The following is a 16450-nucleotide window of genomic DNA, read 5'->3' as shown; positions in this document are numbered from 1 at the left end:
GTGTCAAAATTATTATGGTTTTTCTTGAGGTTCATTGCAATAAAAGTCATTTGACTTTTCGATCGCGCAGATTTATATAATTATGACAATTATAGGCAGATGGTGCCACAGTGGTGTTTCAACATGAACTAGAAGTGTTCTAGAGGGGAACCTCTGGTTTGACAGTGCCTTCACCATGTTCATGAAATACTATAGAATGTTAGCGATGTAAAAAAGCCAACTCTAGTAAGCTCGAATACAATCGTATCTCGATCGGCCACAATCGTTTGAGCCGAGTGTACTGTTGCGAGTTTAGCGCAAGTTCTTAAAGCGCGAAGTTCGAACTTTAAAGAGTTAAGGATAAGGTTTATTACATTTGAAATTTGTCTTCGCCTCCTTCCTTATTGCTCAAAAACAATGTTTTAAAAAAGAGAACGAACGTACAAAGAAGCCTGTTTCTTCGCCTCTCAATTCATCACCGACATTTTAAAAGCACGGACGTGTTATAATAAAGCCCAACCTTTGATCAATCTTTAAATAATCTTTATTTCGTACAAAGTTATTCGTTACAAATTGTCTTGTTCAATCAACTTCGCACGATTCGCGAGCAGAACCCTTTTGGGTTCCACGGACACCGGACCACATTGAGATTCCCATAAACAGTCAGAATTCCCAGCCAGTCCCGCAACATGCCAATCCCAATAGTTTTTTACGTAATCGCCGTATTTTACAAAACTCTACAGTATTCGCATGCAAACAACAAGCGAATCAGAAAGAACATTTTCCCAACACTTTAATTGTTGAAACCTTGAAATAATGAATATTTCTATTTACTACATTTGCGACAAATGACACGTATAAAATGGGCTTAAAAACGACATACACGTACATTAATGTAAATTTGCGACGCGGTGTAAAATACCGACCCACCACTGCTCTGCACTGGTGCTAGAAAAAGACTTGGATTGGTTGTTTTTGATAGAAACGAAGATAGCTCTATAAGAATCAACCAATCCAAGTTATTTTTTGCCACCAGTACAGAGTCAGTGCGAGTTACCCTATTCGCTATTAAAAATGCAATCGATCCACACTGTTTTAATTAGAATACGCCTTAATTAACCTTAAGGTGAAACGTAAAGGGTTGTTCATAGTGCATGACAATTTATGCTATTTATACACTAAAGCTACATGAGGATTTACTGTATAGAATTTTAATTTACATTACTTTCACCAACTTTCACGTGGCACACAGAACTTGAAAGTTTGTAAATAATAATAGGTGATAAAGAGGATTGAAAACGAAGTATTTTGTGCCCTTTAATCATGCATTTAAATATGGAGAAGTTAATAGGTACGTGCTCGTAAATAGAAGTAATTTCTTGTCTTTTGTATCGTATTGTTGTAAATACAGGTAATTTACAGATAGCTTTGCCGATGACGATCATGAAAGCGATGATAGTTCTGACAGCGATGACAGTGACGATAGCATGCAAGTATGCACGGATGATAATGATTCTCTAAGTAGCAGCGATGCATCCGATTCAGAAGATGAGAGTAAAAAAGATTCTGGTTTCAATAACAATCAGGCTCCTGTCCATGCGAGTATGTTTCACACCATTTTATGTTCAAATAATGTAAATCTGATTGGTACTGATTAATATTTCGTAAACATCAAGCATTGTCATAATTGTATCAGCGCCTTAATCGTATTTACTTGCTACCAATTATAAAACTCAAATAATTATTCTACCATCGTTCTTAAAGGTAGTAGCGCAGGACCAGTTACACTGAACGCGGATGAGGAGGAAGACGAAGTTGTAAAAGCAATAATTAGATCAAAGGATGCGTGCACAAACCATCCTCCGCCTATTACTACAGAGGATCATATAGTGGACATATGTTTCCACCCTAATAAGGACATTATTGCCGTGGCTAACATAGTAGGAGATGTCTACTTGTAAATCTTATACTTACACGATATTACACAGCGATTCCCTACGAATAACATTATGTAACGATACTTACATGAATCTTTTCAGGTACAAATTTAGTAACACAGAAACCGAACTTGTGTCAACTTTAGAATTACACCTCAAGGCGTGCCGTGACATAGAGTTTAATGAAAGCGGGACAACCTTGTTTTCTACCGCCAAGGATTTATCTGTAATGCTTACCGACGTAGAAACTGAAAAGTTAATGAGATTGTATGAGAACGCACACGAGTACGTATCAAATGACTATTCTCGATTTATGAAATTTTACAGTTTCGTATAAAATAGAGGTGTACCGACTAGGGCAGCGCCGTTCAGGCTACCGTTTGACGGGCAAGGGCGCCCGCCATTGCCCGGGGCAAACGCTGTGGGCGAAGCTCCGGGCAGTGACGTCAGCTATTGTTACAGCGGAGTGGGGAGAAATGGTTGTACAGGCTCGTAAATGCGTAGGCAGGCATGTGTTAGCAGGTTCATTCTAATACTGTTGAGCCGACGCACGGTTCTTGTTCGTCCCGGCATCTGTACCGTATTGCCTGGGGAGGCGTGACTTGCTCGCCGCCGACAAGTGTTTGCCCCGGGCAGCCTGATCTGTTGCCCGTGCGGGCAAATCCTGAACGGCGCTGGTCTAGGGTTTTGACCAGGGGTTGAAACGGTTCCGAGAATAACTGTTTCAAACTGATATATATCGGTTCTGACTGAAACAGTTATGAGGAACCGATATTCTGAATAACTGTTATAAGGAACCGAAATTTCTGGCTATATCGATTTCGATTACGGTTCTGCAGAACCGATATTATATCGGTTCCGTAACGGTTATATCGGTTTTATAACAGTAATGTATCCTATCTGCTACGCATCGGGTATGCGTGGCACGTTCCAAAATATTTACGATCAATGTCACATTTTTTTAATGGAAATTCGATTTGTTTAGAAGTCTTTTTATCGCTGGGCCTCTCTATCTGGTGTCTCTCTTTTCAAAACTCCACCAATGCAGGAAAAGCTGAAATGAAAGACAGCATCTGTAAATTAAGTATTGGAAAGAGATTCTAGATAGAGGGGCTCAGCGATGAAGGATCTTATAAACAAACGCAAAGAGCGATTCTCTGGGTCAGAGGGTTTAAGAACAATTGGCCAGAGTCACTTGTATTCCTGAGCTAGTGGCGAGCACGTTGAATTTAATACAAAGAGTATTATATTTCGCAGCAAGACACGTTTTCGTCCTCGAGACACTGTCTTTATTAAAAAATAAATAGTTAAACTACTATAAGTAAAACTACTTTTGAGAATCAATTTATTCTTCACAGATTTATTATTTAATCATAATTTAAAAGGCGCTTACGCATGGTTGAGGCGAGCCCAGCCCATAGCGAGAGTTTACTGTATAACCGATATATAACCGCTACGGAACCGAAACCCATATAGGCCAGAACCGTTTTGACTCGTAACTGTTTCAAGATTATTTCGGTTCTCATAACTGTTTTGAGAACCGAAACCGATATCATAACTGTTTTCAACCCCTGGTGCTACTAGAGATATACCAACTAGTGGCCGACTATCCGGCTAGTCGGTATATCTCTAGTAGTAAAATTATAAATCTTGGTAGAAAAAAAGAAAGAAAAATTGGTAAATGTTCAGAAAAATGGAGCCGATCAATCGGCCTTTTTTACCGACTAGTCGCCGACTACAAAAGTGGCCGGATAGTCGGCTTAACCGACTAGTCGGCCACTAGTCGGTGTATCTCTAGTATAGAATTAATAAATAATTTATATCGTAGAGAACCAATTTACACGATGACTGTGATCGGAGAAAATTTATTTGCGACAGGAGACGACAATGGCGTAGTAAAACGTAAGTAATTGTATTCTTCGTTTTTGGTATCAGATATTTATATGGAAATTGTGTTTTTAGTGTGGGATCTTAGACAAAAACAAAGTACACCTATATTTTCATTAAAGAAGATGGAAGATTATGTGAGCTCTATTATAACGAATAGAGAAGCAAAGTATTTGGTATGTGCCAGTGGAGACGGATCCCTTACTACGTTCAATATACCCGGAAAGAAATTACATGTTCAGTCGGAAGAGTATGAAGAGGAGTTAACATGCCTTGGTCTGTTTAAAAATGAAACAAAAGTTTTGGCAACTACTAGCAAAGGAAAAATGTATGTGTACAATTGGGGAGAATTTGGTCTTCACTCCGATGAGTTTCCAAGTGTAACTAAGAAGGCTATAAACTGTATGGTCCCAATCACTGAGAATGTTGTGATAACAGGAGGAGAAGATGGAATACTTAGGTAAGACATAACTCAACTATTAAAATATATCGATATACTTATGGGACATTCCATGCGAACTCGGACAGATTTCGGAGTAAGTTTTCGTAGATTGCTGAAATTTGAATATGTTGTAGTCTTATTGATATTTAAACGTACCTCAAAGGACTTTTCAAAATTCTGAAAAATCCTTTGAGGTACGTTTAAATATCACTAAAGACTACAACATATTCAAATTTCAGCAATCTACGAAAACTTACTCCGAAATCTGTCCGAGTTCGCATGGAATGTCCCTTATACAAAGTAATATACATATTCTTTACCTTAATGCGTAGAGCCACAAGCTTATTTCCTCATCACAATCTTGGAGTAGTAGGGCAGCATAGCTTGTCCATCGAAGCACTCGATGTCAACTGCGATGGCACTTTAATTGCATCTTCCTCGCATAACAACGATATCAAATTTTGGAATGTACAGTATTTTGAAACTCTAAATGTTGTTGAGCGTGTCAAGGGCGGGAAACAGAAGCAATTGAAACACAATCTTCCAAGTAGTAAAATTGATAACGCGTCGAACTTTTTTTCGGACCTGTAATGTTAAGATAAATATAATAATAATTTATGCAAAATCTTGTGTATTTATTTTTAAAATTATAACTTTATATACGGTAAAGCATAAGAGTTATTAGGTATATTGTTCATAAGTTACTGAACATTTGTATTTTTATATTCAAATCTGCTTTTAACGGATAGCTGAAGTACAATACAGACGTTGATCGTTCATGTTGATACTGAAAAATTGATCGCTGTATTATAGTTGCTTGAAGCTGGCAATAGACATGTGTAAATATAGTTGTATTAAAAAAGTACATATGAAATTTGCGCAAGTCACACTTACCAAAGGACAATGTTAAGTATTGCAGTGATTTATGATCAACGAGAACGCCACGATTGTTACGCACTGTTGAATGATTCTCGTTGGGATGAATCGAATGATTTCTAATTTAAAAAACATTGTCCTTCAAATTTAATTATCAACTGTTTATAGTATAAGCATTTAAACATAAATTAAGCCTTTCATAGTATATTTTGATACTACAGAACAAAAACTATTGCTACTACTTATTTCTATGTGATAGTCACAACATAGAAATAAATATAAATACTATTTGTACATATATGTAGATCATACAGTAAATAATAAATAATGTAACACTAGTATATTACCAAAGACTAGTTACGAAAAGAATACAGAAACACTGATTTCCAATCTGTTCCTCTAGTTTTGTTTACCTTCCTAAAAATATTATAAAGTATATGCTACTGCATTGTACAATTCGTAATTTACAATAACTTACTTATCATACAATTCTTTTTATTTGTAAAACAATAGTAGAAGTCCGTTAAGTATGGACTATATATATGTTTACGAAAAAAGATTCATTAAATAGAGATAAAAATTCGCTAGATTTCCACTACGATTACAAATGCTCCATACATTTTTAGGAATTTACACTTAATCGTTAGAAAACGTCCACGTAACATAGAAATCTTACAGATATGCAAAGTATAATGTAAAAAATACGAGAACTCGTAATACATCGTGAAATTGAAATTACGTTCGATACGTTATAATAAATAATACTGACTTTACGTAACACTTAATGTAAAAGTTTGTAATTTGGTACAGAATTAAATAATATTAATTTTGCTTTCCTATAGTCTCCAGATAATAACTATGTAAATTCCTGTGTACATTGTAAACTTAATTTTAGGATATGAATAGTCTTCTTAACTTCAAATACGTTAAACATTGAAACTCTTGTATAACAATATATCGTGCATGAACGCGGGAAGTATGTAATCTCGTATTGCAAGAGCAAAACTGATTCGAGTGACAGATACCGATAAGAATATAGAATGCAATTTAATGGATATTCCAAATTTATTTTTTTTTTTTGAAAATCTTAAATAAATACTCCAAAAAAATGTTATTATAGGTATTTACGCATTATTTAAAGAGCGAGACTCAGACTTAATTATATTGAATTACAAATACTCCTGTTTATAATATATTACTTTACTGGTGATTCATTTGTCGTAAATATTCCGGCGTGTGATAATGCTGCTGCTGTGCATGAGCAAGCGACGGATGAATCGGAGGTGGGAAGCATCGAACGTGCTCGACGCTTGTTGCATCGCTATCCCCGCTCTTCAAATACTTATTTAATACAGCAAAGATTTGCGAATTTAATACTTGGAATCTTCTAATTCTATCCACCATTCTTTTCAAGTGCTATTAAATACGGACAAAAATGATAGATTATTTGTGCATACTATTAACAGCGCGTTTAATCGAATATCACTTAGGTAGAAATACTTACGATTCCTTTAACATTCTCGTCTTTACCATCGACGCGTTGTACTCTTAGAATGTGATAACAGAAATCGAGAGCCTCAAATCTCCTCTGCTGACCAAGTAATACTATCATAGTGCATCCAGCCCAGTGCAAGCCCTCGCCAAATAATTCTCTGTAATAGAAAGGACGTTACGTAAATAGTTTCTACTTCGGTAAGGAATAATAGACGAAGCTTTGTACACATTTGTGTTACTAACTCCACAGTGAATTCTGTATCTCCAACAGGGATACAGTAGACAAATTGCAATGCACTCCATAATCTATGGAATTCTGTGCATTCGTCAATATTCATTACTCCGTTTGCTGGAGGGGGCCCAACCCAAATGGGGTCATCTAAGAAACTACGCAATCTACTGAGTACCACTTCGAATATCGATAAACCGCAACAAAGTCGTTCTCGTGTTAATAAATCCCCCTCTCTGGCAATCATTGCTTGCTACAAAAACGATTAATAGAATCTTGATTACAAACATGAAATTGAATACCATGCCTAGAGTTTTCGTAGTATGCTCGGTATTACTCACCTTCGCTGTGCCCAATTTATCTACATTCGGAACAATTTGTAACGCTGCATATTTAGCTTCCAATCGTTTCTGCTTGGTTTCCGGTTTCTCGCCCTCTGGAATTAAGATTATTTGAATCTTTCGAAATACAGGAATTCTATTTTTCATGAAAGTCTTACCTTTGCAGTAAGGTCTAGGCAGTATATTTTGGAACGGTGCCGCGTGCAATAAGTCGCAAACTTCTTCTTGCGACAATGCTTGCTCCATTAAGAGACAGAATAATATTGTGTTACCGAACTCGCGAAAATTGTGGAAGAGCTCGGTTTTGGCATCGGGATATTGCACGATGTCGTTTAACTGGGCGTGGTAGTACCCCAGAACTCCTGGGGATCCGTAGTCGTATCGCGGGAGCTTGCAAACTTTTGGCATGGCCTCCATTAAGGTCTTAGTGAATTGGTGTAAGCTTCCTTGAATCAAGGACTTGACAATTTTTAAGAGCTCTTCCATCACCACTGCGATACCTTGATATCCAAGAAGCTTGCACATCGTGCGGAAGTGTTGTGGACCAACAAACCCTGAATATTGACCATATTGCGTGCTGTAGGCTAAATTTAATTGTTTACTTCCCCAAAGGTAGTGATGGGACATTTGTAGAGGCTTGTCTCTGTGCACAGGCTGCACAAATTGCAGGCCACGACATTTGACGAACCTATTACACATATTTCACTATAAGTATGTATTTGAGATTACCAAGTTCCAGTTTTAAGGCTCCCCCAAACCAACGCGAATTTCGCGGCGCGGAGCGGATCCGCCGCGGATCAAATAACACTGCCCATAAGCCGCCATGTATGAAAAACTGCAGCCTTATTTGATCCGCGGCGCCGCGAATATTCGCGTTGGTCCGTGGGAGCCTTTAGACCGAGAGCTGGCTACATAGGGGTCAACGTGATTCAATGCAATCACCATTCTTATTTAAGAATGTTGGATTTGTGTTGCCGAAAACGAAATCGCTGGTCTGCCGCGTCAGTCCAGGGAACTAATGCGGGGGTGGACGGTCAAGCAGGTAAAATTTCTAGCGCAATAACGTCATTCTTGCAGTTCTGAAATTTCACATACTTATTGTTTACGCATTTAATGAACGATATGAAAAATGGCAGACCTCTAAGTGGAGGATAAGACCTTGGCAGACGTCGATGAAAAGCGCGATACGTGGCTTGCGCATATTGGAACGGCAGCCGTAAGGCAGCCTTTAGGGCCGCTCCAATATGCGGCCGGCGGCGGTCCCACTACTGTGGTTTGCAAAAATATTGATGAGCAGAAACTTGGTGGTCCGAGCGAGTGTATCCTCATAAGCCCACGGTTCTCTAACACAGTGGTAGAGGTAAGGCACATTTATTATCGCTATTGGCCGACGCGTCACGTCAACGAATCGGTCAGCAGCACCGCGTGACGAAAAGAGCGAGGGATGCAGCGTATGCCGCTAAGAACCTACAAGTGGGGATTTGGGGAGTTCCGCGGCAGAGAGTGAGGCGGCGCGAGCGAGGTAGCCCCCTTGCCCCGCTTAGCATCCGGTTGTCAACATTTTTGCAAACCACAGTAGCTAGTGCAAAGGAGAAACAGATGTATACATCTCCCTTGCACTAACGCGCAAGCCACGTATCGCACTTTTCATCGACGTCTGCTCAAGGTCTTATCCTCCACTTGGAGGTCTGCCATTTTGCATATCGTTCATTAAATGCGTAAACAATAAGTTAAGAACTGCAAGAATGACGTTATTGCGCTAGAAATTTTACCCGTTTCACCGTCCACCCCCGCGTTAGTTCCCCAGACTGACGCGGCAGACCAGCGATTTCGTATTTGGCAATACTAATCCAATATTTTTAAATAAGAACGGTGACTGCATTGAGTCACGTTGACCCCTATGTAGCCAGCTCTTAGACTATTTGTATATAATCCTAGTACTGTTATACCTATTTGTTGCAGCATTATAACAATAATTAGGTAAAAAGTCATAATTCAGTTCCCAAAACACATGCAGGGTGATTCTTCCATACGGAGCCAGGACGTTATGATTTGCTTCTCTGAACATTGCATCGTATTCGTCCAGTGCAAGCCATTTACTTAAAAGCTTATGAGTAAGTCGATTGACTTGCAGAAGCCCTTCCAATTCCTGAAACACGCAAAGCTTTTGTGGCGAACTAAAGATAAAATTGAATCGTTAAATGAGACCATTCGACTTACCACAACGCCTGTAATATCACCAGATTCAAATTTACTAATTGCTAAATCCAATGACTTTTGCATGTCTGCGTTAATACGCTGCGTGATCAACCTGTTCAAATCGATGCTCCTTCCCAATAGCTGAACATGCCTTTGTTTCAGTAATGTTTCGTATCTATTAGCACGGGGATACGGAAGCAAGTATGCTCCTAGAGCAACGCATTCTACTCGAAATCTTTTATCTAGGAGTATACTCGCAGCCAGTTGCTTGTAATGAGCAAATATCTGTTCGCTTAGTTTATAAACAAACTGATCGAAGCATAAATTTACTTCGGCTTCTACTTCGTCGTAAAGGAATTGTTTACGAAATATTGTCAGAGCATACAATGCACTATCGTTGTACAAATCAAGCGGGTACAAAACATACCTGAAAATAAATGTAATGTTACAAAATGCGTCTTTTCAAATAATGAATGTAGTACATTTGGACCTACTCCATCATTGATGGTTCTTTGCTTCGCAGTATGTGGTCAGTCAATATCCATGGCATAGACATCTCAATGGGAAACTGAAACGTATGTTAAATTAGTTTTAAAATTTATATGAAATAACTTTGATATTGTCACGATTGTACAAGAACGCAGTAATAATAATATCAGCAAACCATATTGATGGTTATATAGTTAACAAATTATAAGCATAATTAACGTTTCTATGACCACTCAGGGTGTGACAGAGTACCTGGATACGCTTCTCCATGGTGATCAAGTCGCTGCACTCTTCATTATGCTGGTGACGTACTTGGCATTTCTAGTCATGAAATCAAGCCCAAAATGTTATTTTGGTAGTATTTTTTGCTGTACTTCCGAATGGCCTCAGTGGCCAATTGACACGAGGTTTGAGGGGAGGGGTGGGGTGGGGAGCATGTGTGAACCCTAAATCTAAAATTGTTGTTTCGGGAATTTATTAGTTTCCGAGATATTAATAAAAAAAACTTTTAGTATTTCTGTTAACTTATTCCGACACAACGCGTTTCACTTTCCAACTTGTTCCGGATATTAGTATTGGCTGGGGCTAGATAAAATACAATTTTTTAATATCACGCTTCGTTTTCAAGAAAATTGGTTCTGAATTTCAGCTAAATAAGAGTGCCTTTTAGGCGTCTGAGGGGCATATAGTGGTAAGGGAAACGCGTCCAGCTGTTCGTAGAACAGATTGGAGGGGGAGGGGGGCAGGATGGACCCCGTTAGGACTGTGTGTATGCAGTTAAAAAAATTAATCATTTTTTATTAATATTTCGGAAACTAATAAATACCCGAAGCTACAATTTTAGATGTAGGGTCGACACCCCCTCCCCACCACTCCTATCAAACCTCGTGTCGATCGGTCACTGGGGCCATTCGGAAGAATATCCGTATTTTTTATATAGTAATACAGAACAGTTTACTTCTATGTTTATTAAGAAGTGTTTATGTTCCGAGCGTAGAGCAAAGAGCAGAAATTCAAAAGCAATTCTCATTTACCTGTATCTTCCGACCCATGGTCATTTCTAGATAAAATTCTCTGTACCATAATTGGGATAAATCGCAGCAGTCTTGGAGCGATTCTAAAAAGGAACAGAATTTATTAGTAAACTACTCCGGCATAGAAGTTATAACTGTTCAATTATATTTACCACTAAAATTTAAGAGGTAACTCCAATAAAAGCTAGTTTTATGAAACTGATCAATTTGTACAAGGTACTGGCCATCGATATCTTTTCTCAGAGTTCGCTTTCCACCACTCTTATCAGCGATTAGTGATTCCAGCATAGTACGAACCATGTAAAGCTGCGTTGAAGAAGGCCCTAGTAAAATACATTTTTATTAGAAATCGAAGAGTTGAACAATCTTAAAAAATTTAACTATCCTTTTGTATCTTACCAACATTTCTTCGTGGTACCTTGATACCAAATCCATTATCGGGGTCCTTCTTTCCTTTTAAAGCTGGATCCCCTAATGGCTCCACTCCAAAATGCCAGTCCGCACATGTTTCTCTTACAGACACAATTATGCTGAAAGTATAGTAAGGAAATTAAGTCAGTGATTCAGAAGAGAATTACATATTGTACCACGATACATTGACAATATACAAACCTCCTAATAAGGTCTTTTTTATTTTTAATCGCCTTACGCAATGGTTCTCGCAACGTGAGTTGCACGAAATCTTGCAATTCTGCGTATATATTTCTACGTATCGCATCGATGAAAACAGTTTCCATACGTGCCATTAGTACTTGTAGTCCCTTAATCATCGCAATGACTTCCATCAGAGCAAATTTCTCTTCATCCGTGTAGTTGTAACGCGTGGCCTACCGGAATAAAATATGTTGAACCAAATCATATTGTTAAGGGGTCATGCTCAGTCAGGAGGCCGAAAAAGGGTGGTCTTTGGAAATTTTTTACTCAAAAGCTGTAACACATTTCTCAAAAAGTCTTTTTTCTTTTTAAGGATTGCATCTAGTACCGTGCATCGTAATTTTTTTATTTAAAAACATTTATCAATAACTAAGTTATTGTCCATCACTCGACGGTTCTCTAAAAAAAGGCTTCTGCGGTGACCACTGCTGCTCGAAAGTCGATCATCTAAAATAAAAAATTCAAAAGAATTTATTTATTATATTATATTATCTAGTATTTGAACGAAGGATTTTTCGAAATATTGATTTGGGGAAAAATGGCTTATGTTTAAAGTAAAAGTTTCATTTTTATCATAAATCGTGCCTAATTTTCGTCAATTAAAAGAAAACTAAGCATCGGATAAAAATATCCTTCATTCAAATACTAGATAATACAATATAATAAATAAATTCTTTTGAATTTTTTATTTTACATGATCGACTATCGAGCAGCAGTGGTCACCGCAGAAGCCTTTTTTTTAGAGAGAACCTTCGAGTGGTGGACAATAACTTAGTTATTGATAAATATTTTTAAATAAAAAAATTACGATGCACGGTACTAGATGCAATCCTTAAAAGGAAAAATGATTTTTTGAGAAATGTGTTATAGCTTTTGAGTAAAAAATTTCCAAAGACCACCCTTTTTCGGCCTCCTGACTGAGCATGACCCCTTAATAAAGTAACCGTAAATAATCGATCATACTCTTTCATATTCTTCGGCTTCCTGTGGACACTCCTTATTCATATGATGGTCGGTAGGATGAAGAAGCTTCCAGCTGTAAAGTTCCGTTACTACGCTTGTCCACTGGGAAAGTAATTGCAATCCGCGTAATGCTAATTCTGCGGTATCCCGATTCTCTCCATCACTGCCACATTCTTTGTATGTCGTAGTTACTTCGTTACTGTACCTATATCGTGATAAATAAAAGTAACGGTTTCCTTATGGATTCGTAAACTAAGAATTTTCTGTAGGTTTATGAATTGTAAATATTTATCTTTACCTTGCTAGTTCGCTAATATATTTTACATGATCTTCTCTAATTTGTGGAAGATGCACCATAAGGTCTGCTTGCGGACTTATACTATTTGACGAAGAAGATAACGGCCATCGTGATGCATCAAAGTGTTTAGAACGTTTGATGTAATTAAAAGGTGCAATTTGCATGTCTCCGAACAGTGGGACTACCTCCAAATTCTTAAAAATCCTATCGATTCTATCCAATTTCAACTTTTTCTTTTGATCTAATTTATTGATGTTGCACAGCTCGCTGTCCATCAAGAATAAGCCGAATCCCATGACCTTTACCAACATATGCTTTTCATTTGGCGTCAAGTACATTTTAGTCTCGAACATATGGACACATATGTTCACAACATCTGCGAGTAGTTCTTCGTATCCCGCAATTTTCTCCAAATTTTCCTTCACTGTGTCGCGAATTTTATTTTGCGTGGCTAGAAACATTGATAGGTTCTGTGATTCCTGCAATGTCTGAGAGTCAGACATTACTTTGAGAAACTGAGCAGCTCTGAAACAAGAGAACAATTACAGGTGACAAAAATCTAACATATTTACTCTCGTATACGAGCTATTCACGTCAAAACGAATAGGTGAAAAATTTAATTTCACCTATTCTCTTCAAAATTACAGCATTTGTCGATAACCTTGCAAAAACAAAGTACACTGAATTTCAACGGCCTATGTCAAATAGTTTTCGAAATATTTAATGTTAATTTCGAGAATTCAAACAAAATCGGCTGACGCGTCATCACTTAAATTGTAATATCTCGGTCATTTTTTAAGATAATGCCACCGTCTTGGGTTCATTTTAAAGCTGAAGGAATGCTTTCTCAAACGGTATATAGAATATTTTGTTTATTGTTAATAAACTTAACAGTAATCGATGTCAAAATTTCAAAGATAGTAGGAATATCTGGTGCCTACTATTGCTAATGTTTTAAATGGTGAGCAGATATTCCTACTATTTTTCTCGAGAATACCGAAAACACTGACAGAAAAATTTGTTTTAATCCATCGTATATAAATACTTTCCTACGCTAGGCTATTGTTTTGAAAACGCGTGCGTGCGGACTAACCGTGGGATCCGTGCAGTTCCAAGCGGTGTGCACTATCGTAAGTTTTATTTTTTTGTTAACTGTTCCCAAAATCTCTCCACTTTTTTGAAAAAGGCATTTATTAGTTGAAGACTTAACGAATCGAATGGTATTTTTTTCAAGCCGGACCGTGAGTAGGAACGACATCAAATCGCGATTTGAAACTTTGACATCGATTACTGTTAAGTTTATTAACAATAAACAAAATATTCTATATATCGTTTGAGAAAGCATTCCTTCAGCTTTAAAAGGAACCCAAGACAGTGGCATTATCTTAAAAAATGACCGAGATATTACAATTTAAGTGATGACGCGTCAGCCGATTTTGTTTGAATTCTCGAAACTAACATTAAATATTTCGAAAACTATTTGACATAGGCCGTTGAAATTCAGTATACTTTCTTTCTGCAAGGTTATCGACAAATGCTGTAATTTTGAAGAGAATCGGTGAAACTAAATTTTTCACCTATTCGTTTTGACACGGAATAGCTCATGCTGAACCGAACAGGTAATAGTTACCTCCTGTACGTAGAATAATCATTCTTTACGCTAGATTTCATATTCTTCAGTTCATCCAGAACCGCAAACATATTAATAAACTTCCCTAAAGTAAGCAGATACGCTTCGGAAACGAAATCTTTCCGTTTCTCGTGATGACACAAACGTTTTACTTCCCCGGAAAACCTTTCGATCGCCTTTCTCTACAAAGTAGCATCATACAGTAATTTCATAGACGATATGTCTCAATAGAGACAAGGTAAAATCTTCGAACAGTTGAACACTCACTTGGAAATACATAAAGTTCAATAACTTATTTACTTCTGGTGCTAATACTTCTACAGTCTTTTCATAAATCTCTACTCGATTTGGTTGTTCGTTAGACTTCGGCTGAGGAATTGCACGGGAGCAGCATCTCCATGTATATAACATCACGGCATGTTTCAAACCTTCCTCTAATAATTCATTCTTTAAAAGAACATTAACTTACGTTATTAAGTGCTAGTACTAAAAATCATTCCCTTTCCAACTGTACTACAAATTTCTTTTCTTTGAGTATAATTACCAAGCTGGCGTGAACCGTAGCTTCTTCAATATATTTAGCAATACCGGTAACAAAACCATTTCTGTCCTCAAAATTAGTATCAAAATTGGCTTGATACACCACAGAACAGGGCTGCGCTTCGATACATGGCTGTTCATCGGGTAATGTAAATTCGTCGAGCACATCGACGTTGGACAAGGCATCGCCTAAAGTTACTTTCTCGGTAGCCATCGCAATCTAAAAGTGAACCTGCATGCGGAAGCAACTGTTAGCACACTGATAATCCTTACATCTAATTAGAGCTTGAAACAGGAAATTAGCTGGTCTTCTAGAAGCATTTCTGAGGTTTCACATACTTTCAAGCTTCAAGATTGTGGATATGAACGAGAATTCGCAGAAATTACAAGCTGCACGTAAAAAGTTATGCGAAATATTTGTTACTTTTTTATATTACATACCTCCGCTGAGGTTACGTGTCTGGGGACTTAAATACGCTAGAAACTTATACGTTTTTATGGAAAAAACGAAATAATTTACAAAAACTGTACAATGCAATTAATTCATTTTGATGGGGCGATGTAAAATCGTGCTCTAAATGCGTGTAATTGAATCTAACACTCCACCCTCTCACGGGAAAACATAGGATGATTATCCATCAACAACACTTACGCACGGCACTATATGCATACAAATAGTTGTACATACATATGCATGTGCACTTCAATTCATCCTGTATGCACCTATACAGGGTCGTCCGTTAAAACTGCAACCTACGCGCGCGCGAACAAGTAAAATGGCAACAACGCCTCACGGACGCATTCCACCCAACCATGCGCCGATACTTCCGTCATCTATGAGCCAATGATGAAACTGTACGGTCTTTTAGATGCCAGTAGAGAGCGCAGGGTGCTTTTGGCTTTCGTCAGAGGATCATCTTCTAGAAGACGATCTTGTTTCCCTGAAGACGTCAGGTATTCATAGGGTGCGTTCCACTTGCGCCCAAATCGACCGCAACGCCCGTGGTTGTAAACGTCACGAATGACGTCATTGACGCGACCACGGGCAATCCACGTTCGAAGGTGGGTCTGGCCTGTTCGTTCGTGATTTTCGCGCGTAATTCAATTCAAGCGCCAAAGGCGGGATTTCCTATCAGCGTCAAACGCGTGCTTCTAGACGTTGCTCACAACAGCATATAAGCAAGTGGAACGGCAAATTCCTACGGTTGTGGGTGCGGTCGATTTAGGCGCAAGTGGAAAGCACCCATAGTCGTTGCTCAAGATGATCTTAACGCTTCAGTTTTGCTGTGATTCCACGTTGGCAGTGTGGGGGATATCCGATTAGATAGACAACGTGAATAATCGAGGAATTAAGGAAAACGTCCGTTAGGTCAGGGAACAGAATATTTAATAAATTTATACAAAGAATGTAACAAAAACCTTAGCAACTAATAAACAGAAGAACAATTAATTATAAAC

At 38.0% G+C, this 16450-nt stretch overlaps 3 protein-coding genes across 4 annotated transcripts in view; 2 read left to right on the top strand and 1 right to left on the bottom strand.

Annotated features, from left to right (window-relative positions):
• Positions 1–16450, top strand: part of Elp4 (Elongator complex protein 4) — a 315058-nt gene that overhangs the window by 272058 nt on the left and 26550 nt on the right. The window lies entirely within an intron of this gene.
• On the top strand, positions 1148–4870 carry LOC143366580 (WD repeat-containing protein 55 homolog). The gene is made up of 7 exons (XM_076807706.1): positions 1148–1330; positions 1402–1581; positions 1744–1936; positions 2019–2201; positions 3745–3818; positions 3879–4263; positions 4578–4870. Exons 1-7 carry the CDS (start codon positions 1303–1305, stop codon positions 4834–4836), a joined length of 1302 nt encoding a protein of 433 aa, XP_076663821.1. The 5' UTR covers positions 1148–1302; the 3' UTR covers positions 4837–4870.
• Sra-1 (Cytoplasmic FMR1-interacting protein Sra-1) lies at positions 6168–15691 on the bottom strand. Of its 2 annotated transcripts, none has more exons than XM_076807704.1 (19): positions 15434–15691; positions 14997–15224; positions 14720–14899; positions 14453–14634; positions 12823–13347; positions 12525–12729; positions 11520–11734; positions 11307–11437; positions 11060–11230; positions 10908–10990; positions 10126–10194; positions 9879–9952; positions 9406–9811; positions 9135–9334; positions 7344–7873; positions 7186–7280; positions 6859–7097; positions 6626–6773; positions 6168–6537 (listed from the first exon to the last, which is right to left on the bottom strand). In XM_076807704.1, exons 2-19 carry the CDS (start codon positions 15204–15206, stop codon positions 6322–6324), a joined length of 3879 nt encoding a protein of 1292 aa, XP_076663819.1. In that variant the 5' UTR covers positions 15207–15224; positions 15434–15691; the 3' UTR covers positions 6168–6321. The 2 variants fall into 2 exon arrangements, with proteins under 2 accessions (XP_076663819.1, XP_076663820.1); XM_076807705.1 differs by having other exon boundaries at positions 14997–15212.

The sequence above is a fragment of the Andrena cerasifolii genome, chromosome 3 (assembly GCF_050908995.1).
Source record: "Andrena cerasifolii isolate SP2316 chromosome 3, iyAndCera1_principal, whole genome shotgun sequence".
Lineage (NCBI taxonomy): Eukaryota > Metazoa > Arthropoda > Insecta > Hymenoptera > Andrenidae > Andrena > Andrena cerasifolii.
The sequence above is the reverse complement of the archived record's forward strand: the minus strand, read 5'-3'. Positions and strand labels throughout refer to the sequence as shown.